Below are 19,526 nucleotides of genomic sequence, written 5' to 3'. Positions count from 1 at the left end.
TTTTGCTCCCCACATCAGGCTCCGTGGTAGGTTTCCACGGTTCCCTTCTGACAGTACACGGCAGTTGCACATCGCCGCCGAAGCGCCCAAAGTTCGGCCGTCAATTTGACGGACGCGCCCCAGCCATTCATGACCGTTCACATGCCGGCCTCCGGTCAACCGTCAAGCGGACCACCGAACTTGGCGGCACCCCCGCCAATGCGCAATCAGAGAACGCGCTGGCGAAACATAGGGCACCTTGACCCATCCAGCAACTCGCCGTCCAACCCAAGACCCTAAAAAAACCGGTCAGGGCTTTTTGACCGCCCTTTGACCACAAATCGCCGGCGATTTGCCCGCTAATCACGCAGGTTTGACCCAGTTTGTTGGGTCGACTCGCATGGCACTCTCAAAAAGTTTTTATGGCCGCCAGGGCACTTTTTTTTGGTTTTTATGGTTTTTTTACATTGCTTTTGTTCTTTTTTTGGCTCTTCTATGTTTTTTTTCAGCTTTTTCTATGAATAAATGGCAAGAGGGAAATGGGAGAGAAAAATCAATTTGATACCGAGCTAGAGGGAGAGTGCGGCTTCTCTTTCCAGAAGCGCCAACAACTCTGCCTGCGGCGGTTTGTCCCCATGCTTATTTATACGCGGAGGGCACACCTGAGCATCATCCGGCGAGTCCGGGGCAGGGCTGAGTCTGTTGAGGCCATAGACCAAGCAGGCCGTCGCTTTGTTGCCACTAAAGAGGGTCGTGTTGATGTTGAACCCGACAATCGTGCCTGAGGGAACGCCGAGCTCGATGATCACCCTTTATGGAGACGGCAACGATTGAGCTGCCCAATGCCTTGCTTGACAACTCTGCGGGGGAGAAGCAAATGAGGAGCATCAGCCTCTCGGTCTCTCAGCCACACCACCCAGTTCTCGAGGACCAACCAATAACAGAGCCGAAGTGCTGCTCGAACTCAGCCGGCGGGATGGGCTCATCATGGGCTTGGCGTGGTTGGCTGGTGGGGTGTTCCCTCAGCTTGGAGGCCGTGATGAGAAGAAAAGGCCTGGCCATCAGTGACCGCACAAATCTTGGCGGGTCCTCGCAACGTTCCCTGTGGTTGGAAAGATTGACCAATAGTAAAAATAAGCTCAGAAGCGAGCAGGCGAGGAGGAAGACGAGGAGGAGCGATAGTTGAACGTGGCTCGGAAGGAGCCAATGGAGCCGAGCGAGGTGCGGAGCTCGATGGAGGATGTGAGAGCCGAGCAAGGTGCGGAGCTTGATGGAGGATGTGATGTGGAGGTGGGCGTGCTGTGGATGGGGTGTGGGCCGGGCAAGGAGGAGGCAGGGGCAGAGGGACACGTCTGAGGATGTGGGTTGGTGAGGGTGGGGCAGATGGAGGGTGGCGGTGATCCGATGAGCGGACTTGGAAAAAATGAGAGGGCCGAGGGTGACGTGTCCCTCTGATGGGCAGACTTTGTCTTGGCCCTCTGCCCTTTTTTTGGGGTTAGCCTGGAGGCCGGCATCTTGCCACTGTTCCCACCGGCTGTTGTCAGGTCAAGCGCGTTCGTCGGCCAACCAACCCCAGGCAAGTTATGTTAAACTTGCCTGAAGTCAAGTGCCGGCTGTTCGGCTGTTAATTTGGCTGGCAGTTTGACGGCTGACCGGAGGCCGACAGGTGGGCGGTCAATCAGGCGGGTGTTTTGTCTTTGACGGCAGTTTTGACGGGCGAAACCTTAATCCGCGCAACTGCCGTGTACTTCCATCGCCCGCAAAACAGACATGTGACGTCATGTTCCAACTTCAAGCAACAATTCAACAATCCGCAGGGTCTGGTATACATAGATAACTATTGAGACAATGACACTCGTGCAAGCATGTGTCTCCTATCAAGAAGAGGCCCCGCGGGTTGTTGAGTTCCTGCGTGCCTCAACAGCTCACCAGAACAACCGGCTTGACCTTAAATTTTGCTGCAATCTTGAGTTTACCCTCTAATCATACTCACTGCAGTCTCGTGTGACCTATTTGCCATTACCTATTCTTCAATTTAGCAGGCTCGACTCAGCATGCAATCCTGGCTTGGTTCGTTGCTCATAACGCTATTGGTATGCTGTCTCGAGATTGACAAGATTTTGTGTAAACTGGACGTTGTTCATGAAACCGGAGCCAAAAAGAATACCGGCCAGCTGCCATTCCGGCCAAGTAGTCAAAGTCGCGGAAAGCGACCTCTCGAGGGCATGTCGAATGTGAGGGTGCTGAATATTCCAAACAAAGAGACATTAAGCAAGAGTAGCTACACGGCCGGCGCGATCTGCGAACTCGCATTGGGTCAAAGAGTCGGCCAGGCCAGAAAAACAGCTCTCTGACTTGAAACCACAGCACGCCAACCGGCGAGGTTGAGGGGTCGGCGGCATGCTGCCTATTTGCCGGCCTTGGTCGGTGGCCCAGCTTCGTAAGAGATGATAGTACGGTGTGCTTACCGCCAAGGCCACCAAACAGTTGAAGTGGTCCTTGGAACCGATATACTTCAGTCATCTCTGTTGCAGTCATCAGTGAGTGCCTCACTGTGCCTCATTGCAGACCTCATGTCCAGCTCGGTGACATTGGCAGACTGATTTGGTCAAACTTTCACAACCCCATGGTCCCATTGAATAACCCCTTGGGGCAATAAGTTAGAGAACCGCAAGCAAAAACTCACCCCATCAATGAAGGGCAAGCAACCATGCCCGTGAGTGTAGCAGATGTGACGACATCTGTTTTAGAATACAACATATAAAGTCCTTCGCCTCTCCTCCCCTCCCTGTCCCTCTCGGTCTCCCATCAATGATCTCGCCTCCATCCTCTCGCCTCCATCTTCTCGCCTCCATCTTCTCGCCTCCATCTTCTCGCCTCCATCCTCTCGCCTCTATCCTCTCGCCTCTATCCTCTCGCCTCCATCCTCTTGCCTCCATCCGATCCCCCTCTCATACCCTCGCCTTGCCCTCCATCTCATCTCGCTCTCATCCTCTCCCCTCAATCGTGCCTTGCTCTAATCCCCTCCCCCCTCCACCTCATACATTCTTCATTATCAATCCCTTCTTGATTGTGCTTGCTCTCCTCCCAAGCCCGATCAGGGCTTTCAATCCTCGTTTCAAGGTTGAACCACTTGTATATTGAGTCCAGCTCATCTGTTCTGTCCCATCAGACAATCTCTATTTGTTTCTCTAATGACTATGTACCATTGATCTGATCCTCAAATAGCTTGTATTTAAATAAATAAGTCCCCAGCTAAAAATTAGAATATAATGAAGTCTCAGCCAAGTAAGCAATTGTGAGCAATCAAGAGTGTGTCTCAGCAGCCGTTCAAAAACCTTAGAGTAATGCACTACACCCCGGCTCTGTATCTTGAGAGGTTTGCACAATGGGCGAGGCTTGGTCAAACCACTGGATTGCCTACCGTGTGCCTGTGTACCACTCCAATGACCGCACAGTGTTGGTCATCTGACAGAGTTATGGGTTACTGTTGGCTGTCTAGATAGCGTCAGAGCACCCAATGTGATGACCAAACCAGTCAACGTTCCGCTGGATGGCCAGCAGTCGGACCGTAATGACACTGGGTGGTAAGCTGTCCGCATGCTGGGTTGTTTGCGGAAAACGTGCGCCCCGTACTCACATCATCATTCCCCGCGGGGTCAAACTGAAGCGCGAGGACAGCAAAACTGCCGTACTTTGGGCGTCAAACAGCGCCGGCCGTGTATGTATGCTGATGTAGAGAACCCACAAATTCTGAATAGCTCCCCCTCTTCCAAAGTCCATTAGAGAGCCACAAGCAACTAGTCAACTATGAGGCTCTTGATATATATCCAAACGGTTCTGAGCTACTCGGGAACCAAAAAGGAGTTGTGAGCATGGCCAATGATCAGGAGCCTCAATCTCCAAAGCGCGTGAGGTCAGAAGTACTCACAAAGGAAACAATTGGCTCGCACGCGGCATGTCTGCCAAGACGGGAGCAGTCACCCGGGCATCCTACCAGCATCATCCCAAACACAATGTCCAGGGCCCAATATGACGAACTAATTTACCAGGAGCAGCCAACGCATATGGAATTCGTCAACCAAATGAATTCCCCCGAGACTCATCTTGGTTATCATCAACCCTTCCAAGACACAACATTCAATGTAGTTAGCATGAACCCAAACACAATGTCCAGCGCCCAGTTTGAAGAACCTATTTCTCAGGAGCGGCCATGGGACGCGGGATTTGCTGATAATATGAGTTTCCAAGCCCCACATCCTGGTTTCAATCATTTTGGATCTCATCAAACGAACCAAAACACAGCGGAGCCGACCAGTTGGTTGAGTCATCAACCCATGCAAGACATAACATTCAATGAGTTTACTCTTTTAGGAGCTGATTACCCGGTACCCTTTTTACCTCAAGGACAAGGCGAATCGTCGATTAGGAGTGAAGTAGAGCACGGACTCCACAGTAATGATCCTGCTGGTCTTCTTCCACCACTCTGCAAACACTACTCCTGTCAAATAATTGACTGGAGTCCGCCTGACATCAACGCATCAGCAGCGCTCGCCTCGCATTCTCTGGTCCCTAAATTTCTGCGCACAGCACAAGGGCGTTTGGAAAAACTGCATAAATCACACTCAATCTTGATTCCTTTCATTTATAAATTAATGAAGAGACCACTCACGCGAACTCATTGGAAGAACATACTGTTTGTGTGGTCCAAATTCTGGGAAGCCTCAGTGACAGCCCAAGACGATTGTTACTATGCGTTCAGATTAAATACTCTCAAGCTTCTCGATAAAAACCTTTCAGTAATTTCATCCAATGTAAATCTCCTACCAAAAACCATCCATCAATACTTCAATTCATCCTTTCAACAAGCAAAAAGTTTTGCTTTGTGAATCAGGGTATCAACTCCAGGTCTCTTGATTCTTCTCATCATTCATGTCATTCAATTTGGAATTGAATTTTCCAATATATATTGAGTATATTTTCTGTAGTATGTTCAATTTCATGTCCAACTCTTCCTATCTGTTTTTTCATGGTACCTGTTGGGGCTGGGGTATCGCCGGACCAGGTTGTTTATTTTGGGTCAGGCTTTAGGCACGCCAAAAAAATGCCAGATGCGCGCCAAAACAGGCGTGAACTCCGGACCACTCCAAGATTTTTGGAGTGGAGGATTGTTCACTCCAAAACCAGCCCCCATTTGGAGTGCCCAACCCGGCACTCCAGGCTGGTATGGAGTGAACACCCTGCCACGCCAAAACCAGCCCCTCCTCGATGATCGGCACAGGCCGGCCATCGAGGGCAGTACACTCGATGATCGGCGCAGGCCGGCCATCGAGGGCAGTACACTCGATGACCAGCACAGGTCATCGAGCGGACACACCCCTCTCGATGACCGGCACAGACCGGTCATCGAGAGACACACTCCTCTCGATGACCGGCATAGACCGGTCATCGAGAGGACAGGCGGTCAAACTGGTGTTTTGATGGATATTGATCGACAGATCGAGGAAGCTTTCATCGCGCTGAGTAACAGTCTCACATGTCAAGCATTTGGTCTCATTAGTCAGGACGCCTTCGAACAGTTTGTGGACCCAGGTAGAGCGTGGATGGGCGAGTGTTACAGATGGTGTGTTGTTGTTGTTGTTGTTGTTGGATTTCTGGAGGGAGGGCGGTGTGGGTTCGAGTAAGGATGAGCGTTCGTCCTCCTGGCGTTTCTTCTCCTGTTCTGCAAACACATCTTCGGCGACCGAGTTGACGAGATAGTTGAGGAACTCGTGTGCATCCTGGTGCATCGTCGACCGAAAGAGCTCGTTGTAGCGCTTGAGCGTCGTGATGAACGCCTGGGGTGCTACCGCGCCGACCGAATTAGGCTGAGCAGAGATGTGGCGGAAGAGATCGCGTAGGGATGAGCAGATCGTCGGATCTGGTTGGTCGGGGTCGGCCTGCAGGGGGGTACTAGTTTGGTTTCGGCTGCTGCTGCTGGAGGGGTTTGCGGATGGGAGATGGAATTTGCCGACGCCGCCTTGGTCGAAATCGGCTGCAGCCCAGTTGCGTTTGGTATGGTTGGCTGGTGTGGGGATCGAAGTCTTTGGAGGGACTGATGGGTGATTCTGGGTGCCATAGAGGGTGTTGGGGTCGGTTTTGAGATGGATCTTGGGAGGCTGCGGCTGCTGCTGGGAATGAGCTGGCGATGAGGTTGATGATGGTGTGAGGGTCTTGGTGAGCAGGAGCTGGTTGCTCTTGGAGCGAGGACGGGTGGTGGTGGTGGGCGAGGGTGAGGGTGAGGATGAGGGTGGTGGATTTGATTGTTGCTGGTTCCTTCTTTGGAGGGTATCTAGTCCGAGGCCTGTTGACTTTGATCTGACATGGTTTTTCGAATGGTTCGATGAGGGTGATTCTGATGAGGGGGGGATCCTGGGGTTTGGGAGCTGCTGCTGGGTGAGTGAGTGGGGTGATGAGGAGCTGGATTGGCTGGCTGCTGGCTGCTGGCTGGCTGGGGGGAGTAGAGGGTCTGCGGATGAGAGTTCGAGTAGCTGGCGAAATGGTTTGCAGAAGTAGAGTGCTTGGAGGACTGAGTTGGCGTAGCTGGATAAGCGCCAATCAGTTATGGTTTCAAGCTGTACTGAGAGAGAGGGGGGGCACTGACCGGGCTGGCGGAGGGAGGGAGTAAAGCTGTAACCCGAATCCCGCACCCCGGGTGTTTTCACGGGTGGTACCACCCGGGTGTTGGGCCACGGGTTGAATCTGTGAGACTACCCGAACACCCGGGTGGTTTGTGCAGCACATACTGGAGGGTCGAGAGCAATTAGGAACGAGCACATTTTCCTCACCTAGAGGCCGAGCCGGACGTCGAGATGCATTCCTGGACCCGCATCAATCCTGAGCCAGCTGTTGGTGAGTGGCCCGGCGGGCTGGCCAGTATCCCATCCAGCCGCCCCCCCCCCCCCCCCCCCCCCCCACCACCGGAGCAGCAACCTTCACCCGTCTTCCCATCCAACACTACTGGCCCCATGATCCTCCTCCTTCGGGAGGGACGGACCTGACGTGTCGGCCAGCAAAGAAGGCTGCCAAGCCGGTCAAAGCAACCCACATCGTGTCCAAACAACAGCACCAAAACGTGATCCAAGGCGGCTTTGGAAGCCTGGTGGAGATCCTTTGAGCGGGGAAATCCCAGTCGGGCATCTCCATTGCCACGCCCAACCCGCCTCCGCCTGCCTCCGCCTGCCTCCTCAGCCACACCGATGTCCGGGTAGAACAACGCCAAGAAGCCTAAGACCAGCGGCCGTGGAAGAAGAGGCGAGATCGAGACCGGCGCCAATAAGTCCGTTGTCCTCAAACAGGCAGCTTAGTTTGTTGTCTGGATGGCCAACGGTAACTCCGCCCTGTCCTCCAAAATCTCCCGCCTTGAAAACATCCTCCTCAGCCATTGCATCCAGGTTCAGCTTCTCTCTCCTTCTCAAAAGGGCCCCCGTCGGCATGCCATGTCATCCCCTCTCTACCATGCTTGGCCTGCCTGTGCACTGTGCTTGGTGTTTCCCCCCGTCTCTCTCTCTTTTGCCTGACTGGGGCTTGTTTCTTAATTCTTTGGTTTGCTTTCTCTTCCTAAAGTCTCTCTGTCCATCTCTCTCCACCATCTGCCCCGCTCCATCCCGCAGTCGTAACATGTACCAGCGCCTGCCCCCTTTGTTCTTTTTCTTTGTCTGCTTGCATCCCGCTGTTTCTGTTTATTTTTCTTTTTGCATGGTATGTGTGTGTGTGGTTGGGTGGGTTCCTTTGCAGAACTTGAAAAAAAAGCCTAAGCACCCGGGTGGTTTGGTCTACACCCGGGTGAACTTGGATACGGCCCTTGGGATGGGAGTGACCCCCCCTCCTGAACCCCGGGTTACACCTTTAGGCGGGAGGGAGGGAAGATAAACTGGGGGTTTTAGGATTATGTAAGCCACAGAAACAGCCAGAAACCCCCGAACTGCTCACCACCAACAATCACTTCCTTGCTTCTCTAGCCCTGGGAAATCTACCACAAGCACGGCAAGCACAGATCAAGGCAAGCCCCCCAAAGTTGAAAAGAGCTAGCGGGCATCATTGGAGCCACACCAAAAAGACTTTTCTTCTGAGGTGGGAAGTCGGTAGGACAATCTGTGATCCAAACAACAGCCCTAGTTGAACACCACCATGAGGGGGTGTGTGGACTCACATTAAACTTCTGTTGAAGAACAACCTTGAAACACAACTTGCACAAGGCAAGCCTGGCCAACTTTAACCCCCCATAAGATTATGGTGAGTGATAACACAATATTTGTGGTTGCTACAATGTGAGGGCGGCCCAGACAACACAGCATGGAGTGCTACGTGTCCCACCAAAGCTTTTGGGAGGAGCTGGAGGAAAGATTGCACTAGATGGCCAGTGGGTACCTTTCACATACCCTCCGGCGGGTGCCGTGTGTGGGGCCGGGTATGTGCTTTTGGGCTCAAAGACACACCAGGTCCCTGCGGGACAGTGGGCTGTGCACCCACCAGAAGCACTCCTCAATGGCCAGTGATCTGGGGTGGCAGTCAAGGTCAGGCAGTGTACTACCCTCTCAATGACCAGCATAGACTGGTCATCAAGAGAGTACACAACACCCAATGGCTGGAACACTAGACCGGTCATCAAGAGAGTAAAACTCAGGATAAAAGTTGGGTGTGGTCAACCCAAGAGAGACCTAATTATACCCAACAAAGTCAAAAGACCAATTTCTGACCCAACCTATTGGTTGGGTTTGGATTTGGCCAGCATATTCAGAACCTGCCCCAGCCCAGCATTTAATCTGATTTGGGTTTGGGCACTGTTTTCCAACCCAAAGCCAATCTGTTTACATCCTGGTTAAAGCGTAAGCAGTACCTGTGGTACCAATGCTGAAATAGATACTGCTATCACAATGATTTTTTTTCAGCTCTATTTGAATATAGCGGTCATGCAATCCAACAAAACTGGTTTTTAGCCATGCAACTTGGGAGAAAACCCCACATGATACAATCTGTCTATAGTATTGTCTTCAGTGTTGGTGGTGCCCACCTAGCCTACTGCTGATGACAGGTTTGCTACCCAGTGGTGTACAAGACGGTAATTTTACACTTGAATTTGGCTGGGTTTGATGAAGTGTGTTGGTTACACCCTTCTCTATATCCCCAGGGAAGAAAAAAAAATGTCACAAGACAACAGGTCACATCAGGTCAAGCTTATCCCACAATCCAGCATCTGGCCCATTATTTATGATTAAAAACCCTTGCAGAGGAAAAAGGGTCCATTGAAGTCTATTGCACTGCAAGAAACACTAGTTGGTGCAATTTGACATTTGAGGTACTCCTGTGTAATGGCCATTGTAACGTTGGCAAAGGACTCAACAATGTTTTTTGTGTATTGAAGCTTGGTGAACAGCAACCTTTGACAAAGGCTTGTGTATAACCACAAGATTCTTCAAAGATCTTGCATGTCAACTGGCATCAGTATTCAGTTGCACAAGTTTTTATTGCAATTTTGGCATTGCAACAAGAGCAGAAAAGGAGCTGAACCCCGATTTGCAAAATATCACCCAACTTCAAGTGAAAATTTATTTTTCCTGGTGTATGTTTTTCCTAAATTGACCAAACCTGTCTGCACTGAAATGCGTGTACTGTTGATTTTGGTTTCAGTGAGTTGTGCAAGCATCATTCAAGTATAAAAGACAAATAACTAAATTTCATGTAAGTGGTAAGAAAATGTAACAAAACAGCTAAAAAAAATGCTCATCATGAGTAATATACAGCATGTGTGACTGAAAAATATGAACCTGTCACATAGTATAATCAAACCAAATTCAATATAAAAACAATTTCTCTAATCCAGCCATTTTTTTCTTGGATTGGCTTCTTATCTCTCCATTTGACTGTCTGGCTCATTCATGCACATTGACACACTCCATCAATCTTCTGATTCTACCTGATAAAATGCTTTTCCAATTTCTGTTTGTTAGTGGATTCTCCATCTCAGCTTTGTTTGGTACTATTGAGCTCCCATGGAGAGCAGAAACTGAGATTCAAGAGCATATTGGTCAAAGATATACTCCTAATGGTAAAAGATGCCTTCTCTTCACATCAATTTTACACAATTTTATGATCCCTTTTCCATTCTAATTTCGGATTTTCTTCACTAGGCCAATCCCGTTTCCAAAAAAAGAAATCTTTATATTTTCTCCAAGGGGAAACAGTACAGAAAAATGAGTCCTCAAGGTCCATTCCCAGGTATTCTGGTGAAAACAGCAATACAAAAGATCCCAAGTTATATTGGGAAAATAGGTTGAGCCACAAAAGGCCTGAAAAGAGTGAAAGAAGTTGGTTGAATTCCCCTAGATTGCTGAAATCATTTCCTTTTGAATTTTGAATTCCATGATTGATTGGTTGATTGGGAAAATATTATCAGAACGTCATGAAATGAAAGTAAAACTGGAACAAAAGAAAGGCAAGCTTCTAATAAATTTATTTTTGATTCCATCACTAACCAATCAATTATATATCAACTATCCTGAGCTTTAGAGCAGATGAAATGGCTTCAGGAGGAGTTTGAAATGCTTGAGGGACTGAAGCCCAGTATCTTTCCTCAAGGATTGGAACCTGAATTTGCAGAATTTCTGGACAAATATCACAAGTATTTACAAGTATTTAAGCGTCTTGTGCTCTGTGATATACTGGAAGTTAATCCAACAGTTTCGTCAATGAAACCATTAATAGAATTGCTTGCACAAGATCAACCAAACAGTTCATTTCTGAAAGAATTACCGGATGCTGTATATCCATTGATTGCAAAACACAAATCAAGGACAAATCATGGTACTTCCTTTTTGATTGAAATACAAGAAATATTCAAAAATAACATGAAAAACAATCAACAGTCATTTTATGAAATTTACAATCATGAATCCCGCGTAGCTACGCCATACCTATTCAAAGGAATTGATTTTATATTCACAAATGGATTTGTCAATAAGAATGATATCAGAAGATTGTTTGAAGAAGATAAACTTCTATTTTCTTTTACCAGAAGTAGGATTCAAGATATATCCAAGGCCCTCCCAGAATATAGTATTACTTACTCTGGGACAGATCCCACTGAGAACTGGTTTTGGAAATCAGATTTCCAGTTCCTTGAGGGTTAGTTATTTTAACAGACAACTTTTGAAGTCAAGATTGATACTCATGGGACATGAAATGTTTTATTTTTTTAATCCTTAAACACCCCAGCTCTCAGTAGAAGTGGTGAAGATAGAATAAATATGAAGCTTTACAGCGACAAATTTGCTTCCAGTTATTATCGCTATACAGATATTTATGATTTGGATGGGTTAGAGTTCAATTTTTGGTATGAGAGCTCCAGTAAAGAATTAATGAAGCATCTCAAAGGTACTTTAAATCAATCAACAGGTTTGAAAAACAAAAATAATGAAATCCAAATCAAATCAATGAATGAATTTGAATTTGAACTTGATGTAAAGAATCTCATCATTCTTCTGGTGAAAATTTGTCCTGAAATGAGTTTACCATTGGAGAATTACCACTGCAGCTCACAATATCACATAGAAATACTAACTTATGATACTTGTGAAATGTTGGATTTCTTTGAAAGGAAATTTTCACCAGGTATTATCAGACATGTCTTGAAAAAATATAAAAAGGGTATCTCTGATGATTTGAACAAATCTCTTGAGAAACCATCAAGACACTCACCAAAGATCACATATAAATCAAAGAAAATATTTCTTCCAAAGTACTTTGAATACAAATTCAAGATGCTTTTGATAGCTAAACGTATCCATGGAATGAAAAAATATACCAAATCTATATCTGAAGAAGAGTACAATAGCTTCATTAAGCACCGTCTCCGGAGACATTCATGCAACATTCAATCTTTCTATAAAAACCAATATGATCTGCTTTCAAATATGATTAAAGATTATAAAAGGGTTCAAAAAATACTTGAAAGGAAAATCAAAACAAATATACTAAACATACCCATCATACAAAAGGAGCTCAGAGGAATCAGGTGTAACTCAAGAAACGTTCATGCTGAGTTTCAAGACTTGATGGAATATCTGGAGGAAAAAATGGGGTGAAGAAAATCAGAAGAAAGAAATTTATAAAATATTCAACTGTCAATTCATTGAGTTGATGAATATTTGAGATAAACTTTGAGATTATAATGTGGCAAGATGATGGTAGAGAACTGATATCTGTATTCCCCTGGTGTGGTGTTTACACCTGTGCACTTACCAGGAGCCTCAAGAGTCAAGAACCTCAATCTCAAGGATAGCACCAGAGGTTTTTCCTTGACTTACTTTTTTATGATCCTTTTTGACACATTTCTTTTTTATTGTGATTGATTTTTCTTTTGCCTGTGTCTTATATTTTCTCATCTTTTACTTCTTTCACTATTTGCTAGAGGCCAAAGCGGCTATGCCACTGCACAATATACGCCCCCTGCTTGGGCCAAGCTCCCCCTGTTGCCTTGCTCACGGCACAGGGATGGCACCCGCCCAAACCCCACTGATCCAGCAATCCCAAGATTGAAATCTGTCAACAAAAATGAGGTTTTGTATGTACTGTTGAATGAATTTGGGCATTTCTTATCACACATTTTATTTTGTTATCAAAGGTATTGCTGAGCCACAATATCCAACAGATTAAACTTATCCCAGATTGCTGAAGAATAAGCTTATCAAAGCCTGCACTTGATGGTTAGGGACTCATGAGCACACAATTGAGTCACTTGAGCTGTTTGTGCCTTGCCAACATTGCTGATCATTGTTTATTATCAGAAAACGTCAATAAAGACCTGTATCCAAGTTTATTAAAGACACAGATTTTCCACAATTGAAAAAAAAGATCAAGGGTTCCCCCTATAAATACATCAAATCACAAAAAAAAAACAAGGGTTTCCCCAAGATACAAAAATTAAAAAGAAAAGTGCTAGTGCGCAACACAAAGGAAGTCTGTAGTTAATTTCAAGGCCTTTATGAATTTTTTTTATAAAAATGAAGAAGTTTGTCTGATTCTCAGGGGACAGCAAGTCCTGCACATCTTGCCAGATTTTTAAAATTTGGTGATAAAGGCCATAAAAATGACTACAAAATTTTATTTTAATCCTATTGTGAACCCCCCTAATGGATCAAGGTTCAAGACATACTAGAGTCCAAGGCGGCTACGCCGCTGCACTTTCAGGGTTCCAACCTCCACCTCCATTCCCTTACCCCCCATATTCCACCCCCCAATACTTGCCCAAAACCCTGACCATTGGCAATCCCTGCCCTTGTTGACATTACAGCTCCCGCTGTCACTGTTCCACCAGGAATACAACTTACAACCCCAAAGCTATGAACCCCACATCTCTGGGTTGCATTCTTTTGTAGATCATTCTTTTGTACATTGTCAATTCAAACTGTGCCCAATCACATTTGGACCTCAGTTTGCAGCAAAAAATTTAGACATTATTTGTGACAGGACAGGGACATCTGGGATAGGGGTCACTGACCAAAGTGGGGGGAAACCTAATGGATCATGTATATACTGAGTTTAGGTTTCATCACTCGTGTACTTACAGACATCCGAACTTAGCCTGTATTTCCTTTTCCTTTTTTTCCTCACTCACATCAGTCGTCTCTCTCTCACCTCAATAGGTGATTAGTCTCCCTTGTTTTCCTTTCCTCGTCTCTTCGCTCCCCCACGATCTCCTCGCGTGCTCTCTGCGGTCCTCTGGCGTCTCTTAGGTTTGCTCTCTTTCTTTTCTCTTCTCTTTCTCATTGTGTCCTGTCTTCTTGTTTCCTTGCTATGCAATGCACACTCACATCAGTCGTCTCTCTCTCACCTCAATAGGTGATTAGTCTCCCTTGTTTTCCTTTCCTCGTCTCTTCGCTCCCCCACGATCTCCTCGCGTGCTCACTGCGGTCCTCTGGCGTCTCTTAGGTGATTAGTCTCCCTTGTTTTCCTTTCCTCGTCTCTTCGCTCCCCCACGATCTCCTCGCGTGCTCACTGCGGTCCTCTGGCGTCTCTTATTATTAGCTTAACTTCTCATCATCTCAATTAGTAAGTGGACAATGAAAGTCACAGTTTCATGGTCCATTATGAGCCCTGATGTGTTCTCAATCAAGACCTTACACTAATTGGTGTATTAGTTTCTGGACAACACAAATTTTCCTTGTGAGGCTTGAATAATAGGGAAAAACATTTTTTGATTCAATCTTGTGATTGTCATAGTGCTGGGTGTCCTTGTCCTTCAACCGGCAACCAAAAACAGATATTGCTGGACATTGCCCAGCTGGAGGAGGGGGATGCTAGGTGTTGGCGTGTGATAAGGGCAAGGATGATGAGCAGCTTCAAGGCCAGTGTGTGGCTGCGGATGGATTCCTTAGCCTTCTGAGCGATGAAGCCTTTGAAAGACACACAAGGGCGCAGCGGCCGTCCAGTTGATTGTTCCTGCCGCCGAGGGGAGGGCGAAGGCAGCCATGGCAAATACTGTTGAGGATCAAAAAGACAATGGCCCGATAATTACCATTGCTCTTGTCATCCCTGAACCTCAGTAGTTTCCATGTATTCTGAGGCGCGTCCCAGACAACGTCAACAACTCGATGACCAAGCTGCTCACGTCTTTGTTTTCGTCTATTTGGTTGTTAAAACATTGGTGGTGTCAGTAATCACACAAAGCTGTGTTATTTGCGCCCAACTTTTGGCAGGAATCACACTCAACTCCATCCATTCTTCATCAGACATCTCGAGTGTTTCAAAAAACTGTTTCCCTTCTCTCCGCAATTCATCATCAGAACAAATAGTGTATTTGCATAAAAGTCTGCCTCCTCTGGGCCGTCTGTTAAAAGGGAAAACACTGAGTTCTAAACAGAAGTCAATTGAGTTTTCAAATGGTGGCTTCCATTTTAATCTACAGAAGGGATGTGATGATTGTCAGTAGTATGTCCTTCTGATGTATATTTGATATGCAAAACAGGCTAATACGTCTTAGGATCCGTCCCTATTCGGGAAGGGGCCGTCGCGCTGGTAAAAAATCAGAGGAAGATCCGCACACAAACGATAACAAGCGCGACACTGCTGGTGACAATGTTCCGGGCCTTGAGCTGCCCCCCAGGGAGCATCCTGGTGAGCGTCCGTTTCTCAACCTCCGTGTTGTTCATTGCCCAAATCCACAGGCCAATGACCGCCAGGGAGAGCAAACAAGAAGGATGACAGCTGCTTGTCAGGACCAGGAAATACAATACAAAGATTTGGGGTAGCAATCTGAACAGGGTATTTGTATGAGACTATGAGTACAAAAGAATACGAAATCTTGGTAAGTGTCATGGTCAGCTGGACAAGTCCTGAAGGGAAGTATGCAACTTTAAAGCTCTTCATGAAGCAGTTCAATTTCTGGCATTTGGGGGACAGATGGATTGGCGGGGGTGGGTGTCAGCAGAAGTTTGGCGACGGCTGGGGGTAAATTGGGGGATGCGAGGCTTGGGATGAAAGCGACTGTGTAGGTGGTCACAGCGGCGGCGGCGGCCTCTGCTGAAGCGCCCAGCAGGACATCCTGCGCGCCAGTTGAGGCGATGGCGACGGCGGCCTGCTTGTTATTTGTGATGATCTGAGCCGTCGTCCGGCTGAGGGGAGAGAGGAGGGTGGGAAGCAGCGAGACGCTGCGGTCCAGGATCCGCTTTTTGAGGATGTACAGACACGCCAGCACGAAGAAGGTTGAGGCCCTCGTGAGTAGGATCCGGTCGAGCTGATCGGCCCTTTGCAGCCTGCTGATCAGCGCCTGTGAGGGCTTCGTCAGCTCGCCAAAGCTCAAGTATTGGTCCGGGGTCAGCTGAAGCGTGGCCATTTGTTGTTCTCGATATATATAAGGAATGGGATGAGCAGTCTAAGTAGCCCTGTGCAGAGAGAATGTGTGTGGGAGGTGACTGACCTATTAAATGGGGGGACATCACCGAGCGATTGAGTTCCTGTCGCATGATCTCAAGCGTGTTCTGGAGCAACTGGGTGACATGAGGCCATAGACGGCCAAGGTAGCTGCTGGGGTTCTATCAAACCGACACAGCCTTTTCTGTCTGCGGTTGTCTTCATCATCTGCATTGATGACAAGGCAGGCAGCAGTAAAGGTCAAAGAGTTTTGTTTGCTATGAGTTACCGGTAAGAGTCTGTGCGAGACGGAGAGGATGGTCCTCAAAGGCCAGGCGTGAGGGGCAAGGAGAAGACATTGATGAAGAGGATTTTGGCAAGACTCCCTGCCGGCGTCTCATTGCGGAATGCCTGGGCACTGGCTGGTTAGGCTTCAATGGTAGTTACAGTGGCTGTATGATTGGAATTAGCGCTGTACATCACCTGGCAACGGTCACAGTGGCTTTCTGGGCCATCCTGGGCCAAGGTGATGATGAAGCGGTCTGCAATCACAACATATTGAGCATATAAGGGGGCATCTCCTGCACCAAGTTTTATGCCCCAGGTGATCCTCCCTGTTCGTGCATTTGCAGAGCACTGGTGGTGATCCTCCCCCTCCCCAATTGCACTTGCAATTGGCTGAGGGGTTTCCAGCCCCGACTTTTGCCCCACGCACTTGCGCCAGGCTGAGCGGGTTAACACCGGTCTCTTTTCACCTGTGGCATGTCACAGGCTGGGAGTTTGTTAAATCCTTTGCTTTTTTTGTACATATATTAGTTGATTACAATATGCATTGTTTGTTTGTTTATTAGTTTAGCTTGTATTTTTTTTTTTGATTGCTTGTATATAGGGGAAACCCTTGAATTTTTTTTTGGCAAAACTGTGGTTTTAATAAACTTAGGCCCCGTTTGGACGCCCGGTGTGACATGATAAATTGCATCATAATATACATACCACCCAATGTGCAATCCAACTGTAATAAAGCCAATCAAGAAATGATTAGATTTATAACATGGCTGTTTGGCGCATCCACTCCAGAATAATGTTGGAGTCCATTTATAACAGGCTGTTTGGAGAGCAGACAGTATCATACATGTACACACACCTAGTACACATCTTGATGACCTGTTCAACTGGTTATCTGGAGGAGTAACACCCTCTCGATGACCGGTCATCTGGTCATCAAAAAGGACTTCACCTCTCAATGACCGGTCAACCGGTCATCAAAGAGGACCTAACCTCTGGATGAACGGTTCGGCCGGCCATCCAGAGGAGTTCACCTCTCAATGACTGGTTGATTGGTCATCAAGAGGTCAAGTCCTCTTTGATGAACGGTCCATCAAGAGGTCAAGTCCTCTTTGATGAACGGTCCATCAAGAGCGTTCAGCTCTGACCGGCCATCCAGAGGAATTCAGCTCTTGATGACCGGTTGATCAGTCATCAAGAGCTGAACTCCTCTTTGATGAACGGTCCATCAGGAACGTCTCTTGGTCCATCAAGAACGTTCACCTCTCTCGATGTCCGGTTGATCGGACATCAAGAGATGAACTCCTCTCGATGACCAGTCAAACGGACATCAAGAGAGGTGAACTCCTCTCAATGACCGGTCAACCGGACATCGAGAGAGCTGAACTCCTCTCAATCATCCGGTCATCGAGAGGAGCCCACCTCTCAATGTCCGATCACCCGGTCATTGAGAGCTGAACTCCTCTGGATGGCTGGTCGAACCGGTCATCTAGAGGAGTTCAGCTCCTGATGATTGGTTGAACCGGTCGTCCAGAGGGCTTCAGCTCCTGATGACTGGTTGACCGTTCATCAAGAGCTGAACTCTTCTCAATGACCGGTCAACTGGTCATGAGGACACAACCTCTCGATGACCTGTTGACTGGTCATCGAGAGGTGAAGCGGTTGACTGGCCATCAAAGAGGACACACCCTCTTGATGACCGGTCAACCAGACTCCCAAGGTTATGTCCTCTTTGATGACCGGTTGACCGATCATCAAGAGGGTCTGTCCTCTTCAATGACTGGTTGGCCAGTCATCAAGAGGGTGTGTCCTCTTCGATGACCGGTTGAACCGGTGATCATTGAGAGGTGAAGTCCTCTGGATGGCCGGTCAGAACGGTCATCCAGAGGTTGTGTCTGGATGGCCGGTCCAACCGGTCATCCAGAGGTTGTGTCCTCTTTGATGATTGGTTGACCAGTCATCAAGAGGTTGTGTCCTTCTTGATGACCAGATGATCGGTCATCGAGAGGTGCAGCTTGATGAATGGGGGGTGAGTACATATGTAGTCACCGATATATCACCCGGAAATAGAGGTCCTGACCTCTATTTCCAAAATGGCGGGGGTGATATTTTTTTTGGTGATGTGGGGTAATGCATTTTACAATATCATTGGCAGCCCCAAACACCAAATAAACAGGTGTGATACCCCGGGCGCCGCCCGTTATAAATTGCCCGATTTATCATATTACATCGCGCAGCCAAACAGGGCCTTAGATTTTTAGATAAAATAAATGTAATCATAGCCATTGTCACTTTCTTCTTCCTGATTATCAATTAATTCAACTTTCACTCCCAAACCTTCTTCCTAATAATCCTGGAAATTTATTGACCAAATTTTGTAGCCCAGTCTGATTTGTATGTCTATACAGCTCTTTGCAACTGAGAACCCTTAGTAGTTTGCCTTTATAGTCAAGAAACATAGGAAACATCACTTTCATGAAGATAAATGCAGCCCTTCCAGCAAACAGTACTGGTACATCAGAGAGTAAGATGTTGGGCCTGTTTGTGGTCCAACTCTTCACTTTTTGAATCCATTCAAAAAGTGTCAAAATCCAAATGGAGGTCCAAGCCACAGCAAGCTTGTCCCTCTCCCCTTTTTCCCTATAAACTAGGGAACTCGCGGCTCTGCCACGGATCACAACCATCCTCAACCTCTCCCACGCACATTAACATAACCATTGGCAGAATACATCTCACACAAAATGTGAGGAAATTTGCTACAAGTACAGGAACCAAAATATATTCAAAAAGGAAAACTTACCCACAATATTGTAAAACATTGTGCTACTCCACCCCCTCTTCTACCACACCCAAATGAACCACATTTGAAGTTGCACATGATTTGCACGTGTCCGCAACCAAGCCTACCATGACGCCGTCCACAATCCTTGTTCTGAATAGAGCCACGTACAACTGACCATGTGAAAAAAATGGTTTTGGTAGAAAAACTCCAACTTGCCCAAGCGTTTGACCTTGAGCCTTGTTGATGGTCATTGCAAAAGCCAGGCCTACCAGGAAGTGATATTGGGAAAATTTGGTTCCAAATGCCTCATCTGCTTCATGGATGACCTTTGGAAGGGCAAATTCTGTTCCCACTGTTGGCTCATTCAGTATCTGGCACCTCAAAACATGAGGTTGAATACCTGTGACTAACAGCCTAGTGCCATTGCATAAGCCTGTACATATGGTCAGGTTTTGGAGACAGAATACCGGCATGCCTTCCTTCAGCCTGAGAAATGGCAAAGAAAAGCTAGGCAACACAACCTTGCCCAAAATTTCCGTACCCACTGTCTTTTTGGTGTCACTGAGAACTTGATCAACTGCCTGGACCACAA

At 47.2% G+C, this 19,526-nt stretch overlaps 3 protein-coding genes across 3 annotated transcripts; 1 reads left to right on the top strand and 2 right to left on the bottom strand.

Moving 5' to 3' along the window:
- Positions 1 to 2,033: 2,033 nt before the first annotated feature.
- Positions 2,034 to 4,768, top strand: PtA15_8A352 (uncharacterized protein; the record flags this gene model as incomplete). The annotated part of the gene is made up of 3 exons (XM_053171773.1): positions 2,034 to 2,213; positions 3,741 to 4,578; positions 4,641 to 4,768. The coding sequence occupies 3 exons, from the start codon at positions 2,034 to 2,036 to the stop codon at positions 4,766 to 4,768; spliced, it is 1,146 nt and encodes a 381-aa protein (XP_053023003.1).
- A 767-nt stretch (positions 4,769 to 5,535) lies between these two features.
- Positions 5,536 to 7,068, bottom strand: PtA15_8A351 (uncharacterized protein; the record flags this gene model as incomplete). Its single annotated transcript, XM_053171772.1, has 3 exons — positions 5,536 to 5,548; positions 5,647 to 6,213; positions 7,016 to 7,068. 3 exons carry the CDS (start codon positions 7,066 to 7,068, stop codon positions 5,536 to 5,538), a joined length of 633 nt encoding a protein of 210 aa, XP_053023002.1.
- An 8,302-nt stretch (positions 7,069 to 15,370) lies between these two features.
- On the bottom strand, positions 15,371 to 15,980 carry PtA15_8A350 (uncharacterized protein; the record flags this gene model as incomplete). Its single annotated transcript, XM_053171771.1, has 2 exons — positions 15,371 to 15,858; positions 15,935 to 15,980. The coding sequence occupies 2 exons, from the start codon at positions 15,978 to 15,980 to the stop codon at positions 15,371 to 15,373; spliced, it is 534 nt and encodes a 177-aa protein (XP_053023001.1).
- Positions 15,981 to 19,526: the final 3,546 nt, after the last annotated feature.

The sequence above is a fragment of the Puccinia triticina genome, chromosome 8A, assembly GCF_026914185.1.
Source record: "Puccinia triticina chromosome 8A, complete sequence".
Classification (NCBI taxonomy): domain Eukaryota; kingdom Fungi; phylum Basidiomycota; class Pucciniomycetes; order Pucciniales; family Pucciniaceae; genus Puccinia; species Puccinia triticina.
The sequence above is the reverse complement of the archived record's forward strand: the minus strand, read 5'-3'. Positions and strand labels throughout refer to the sequence as shown.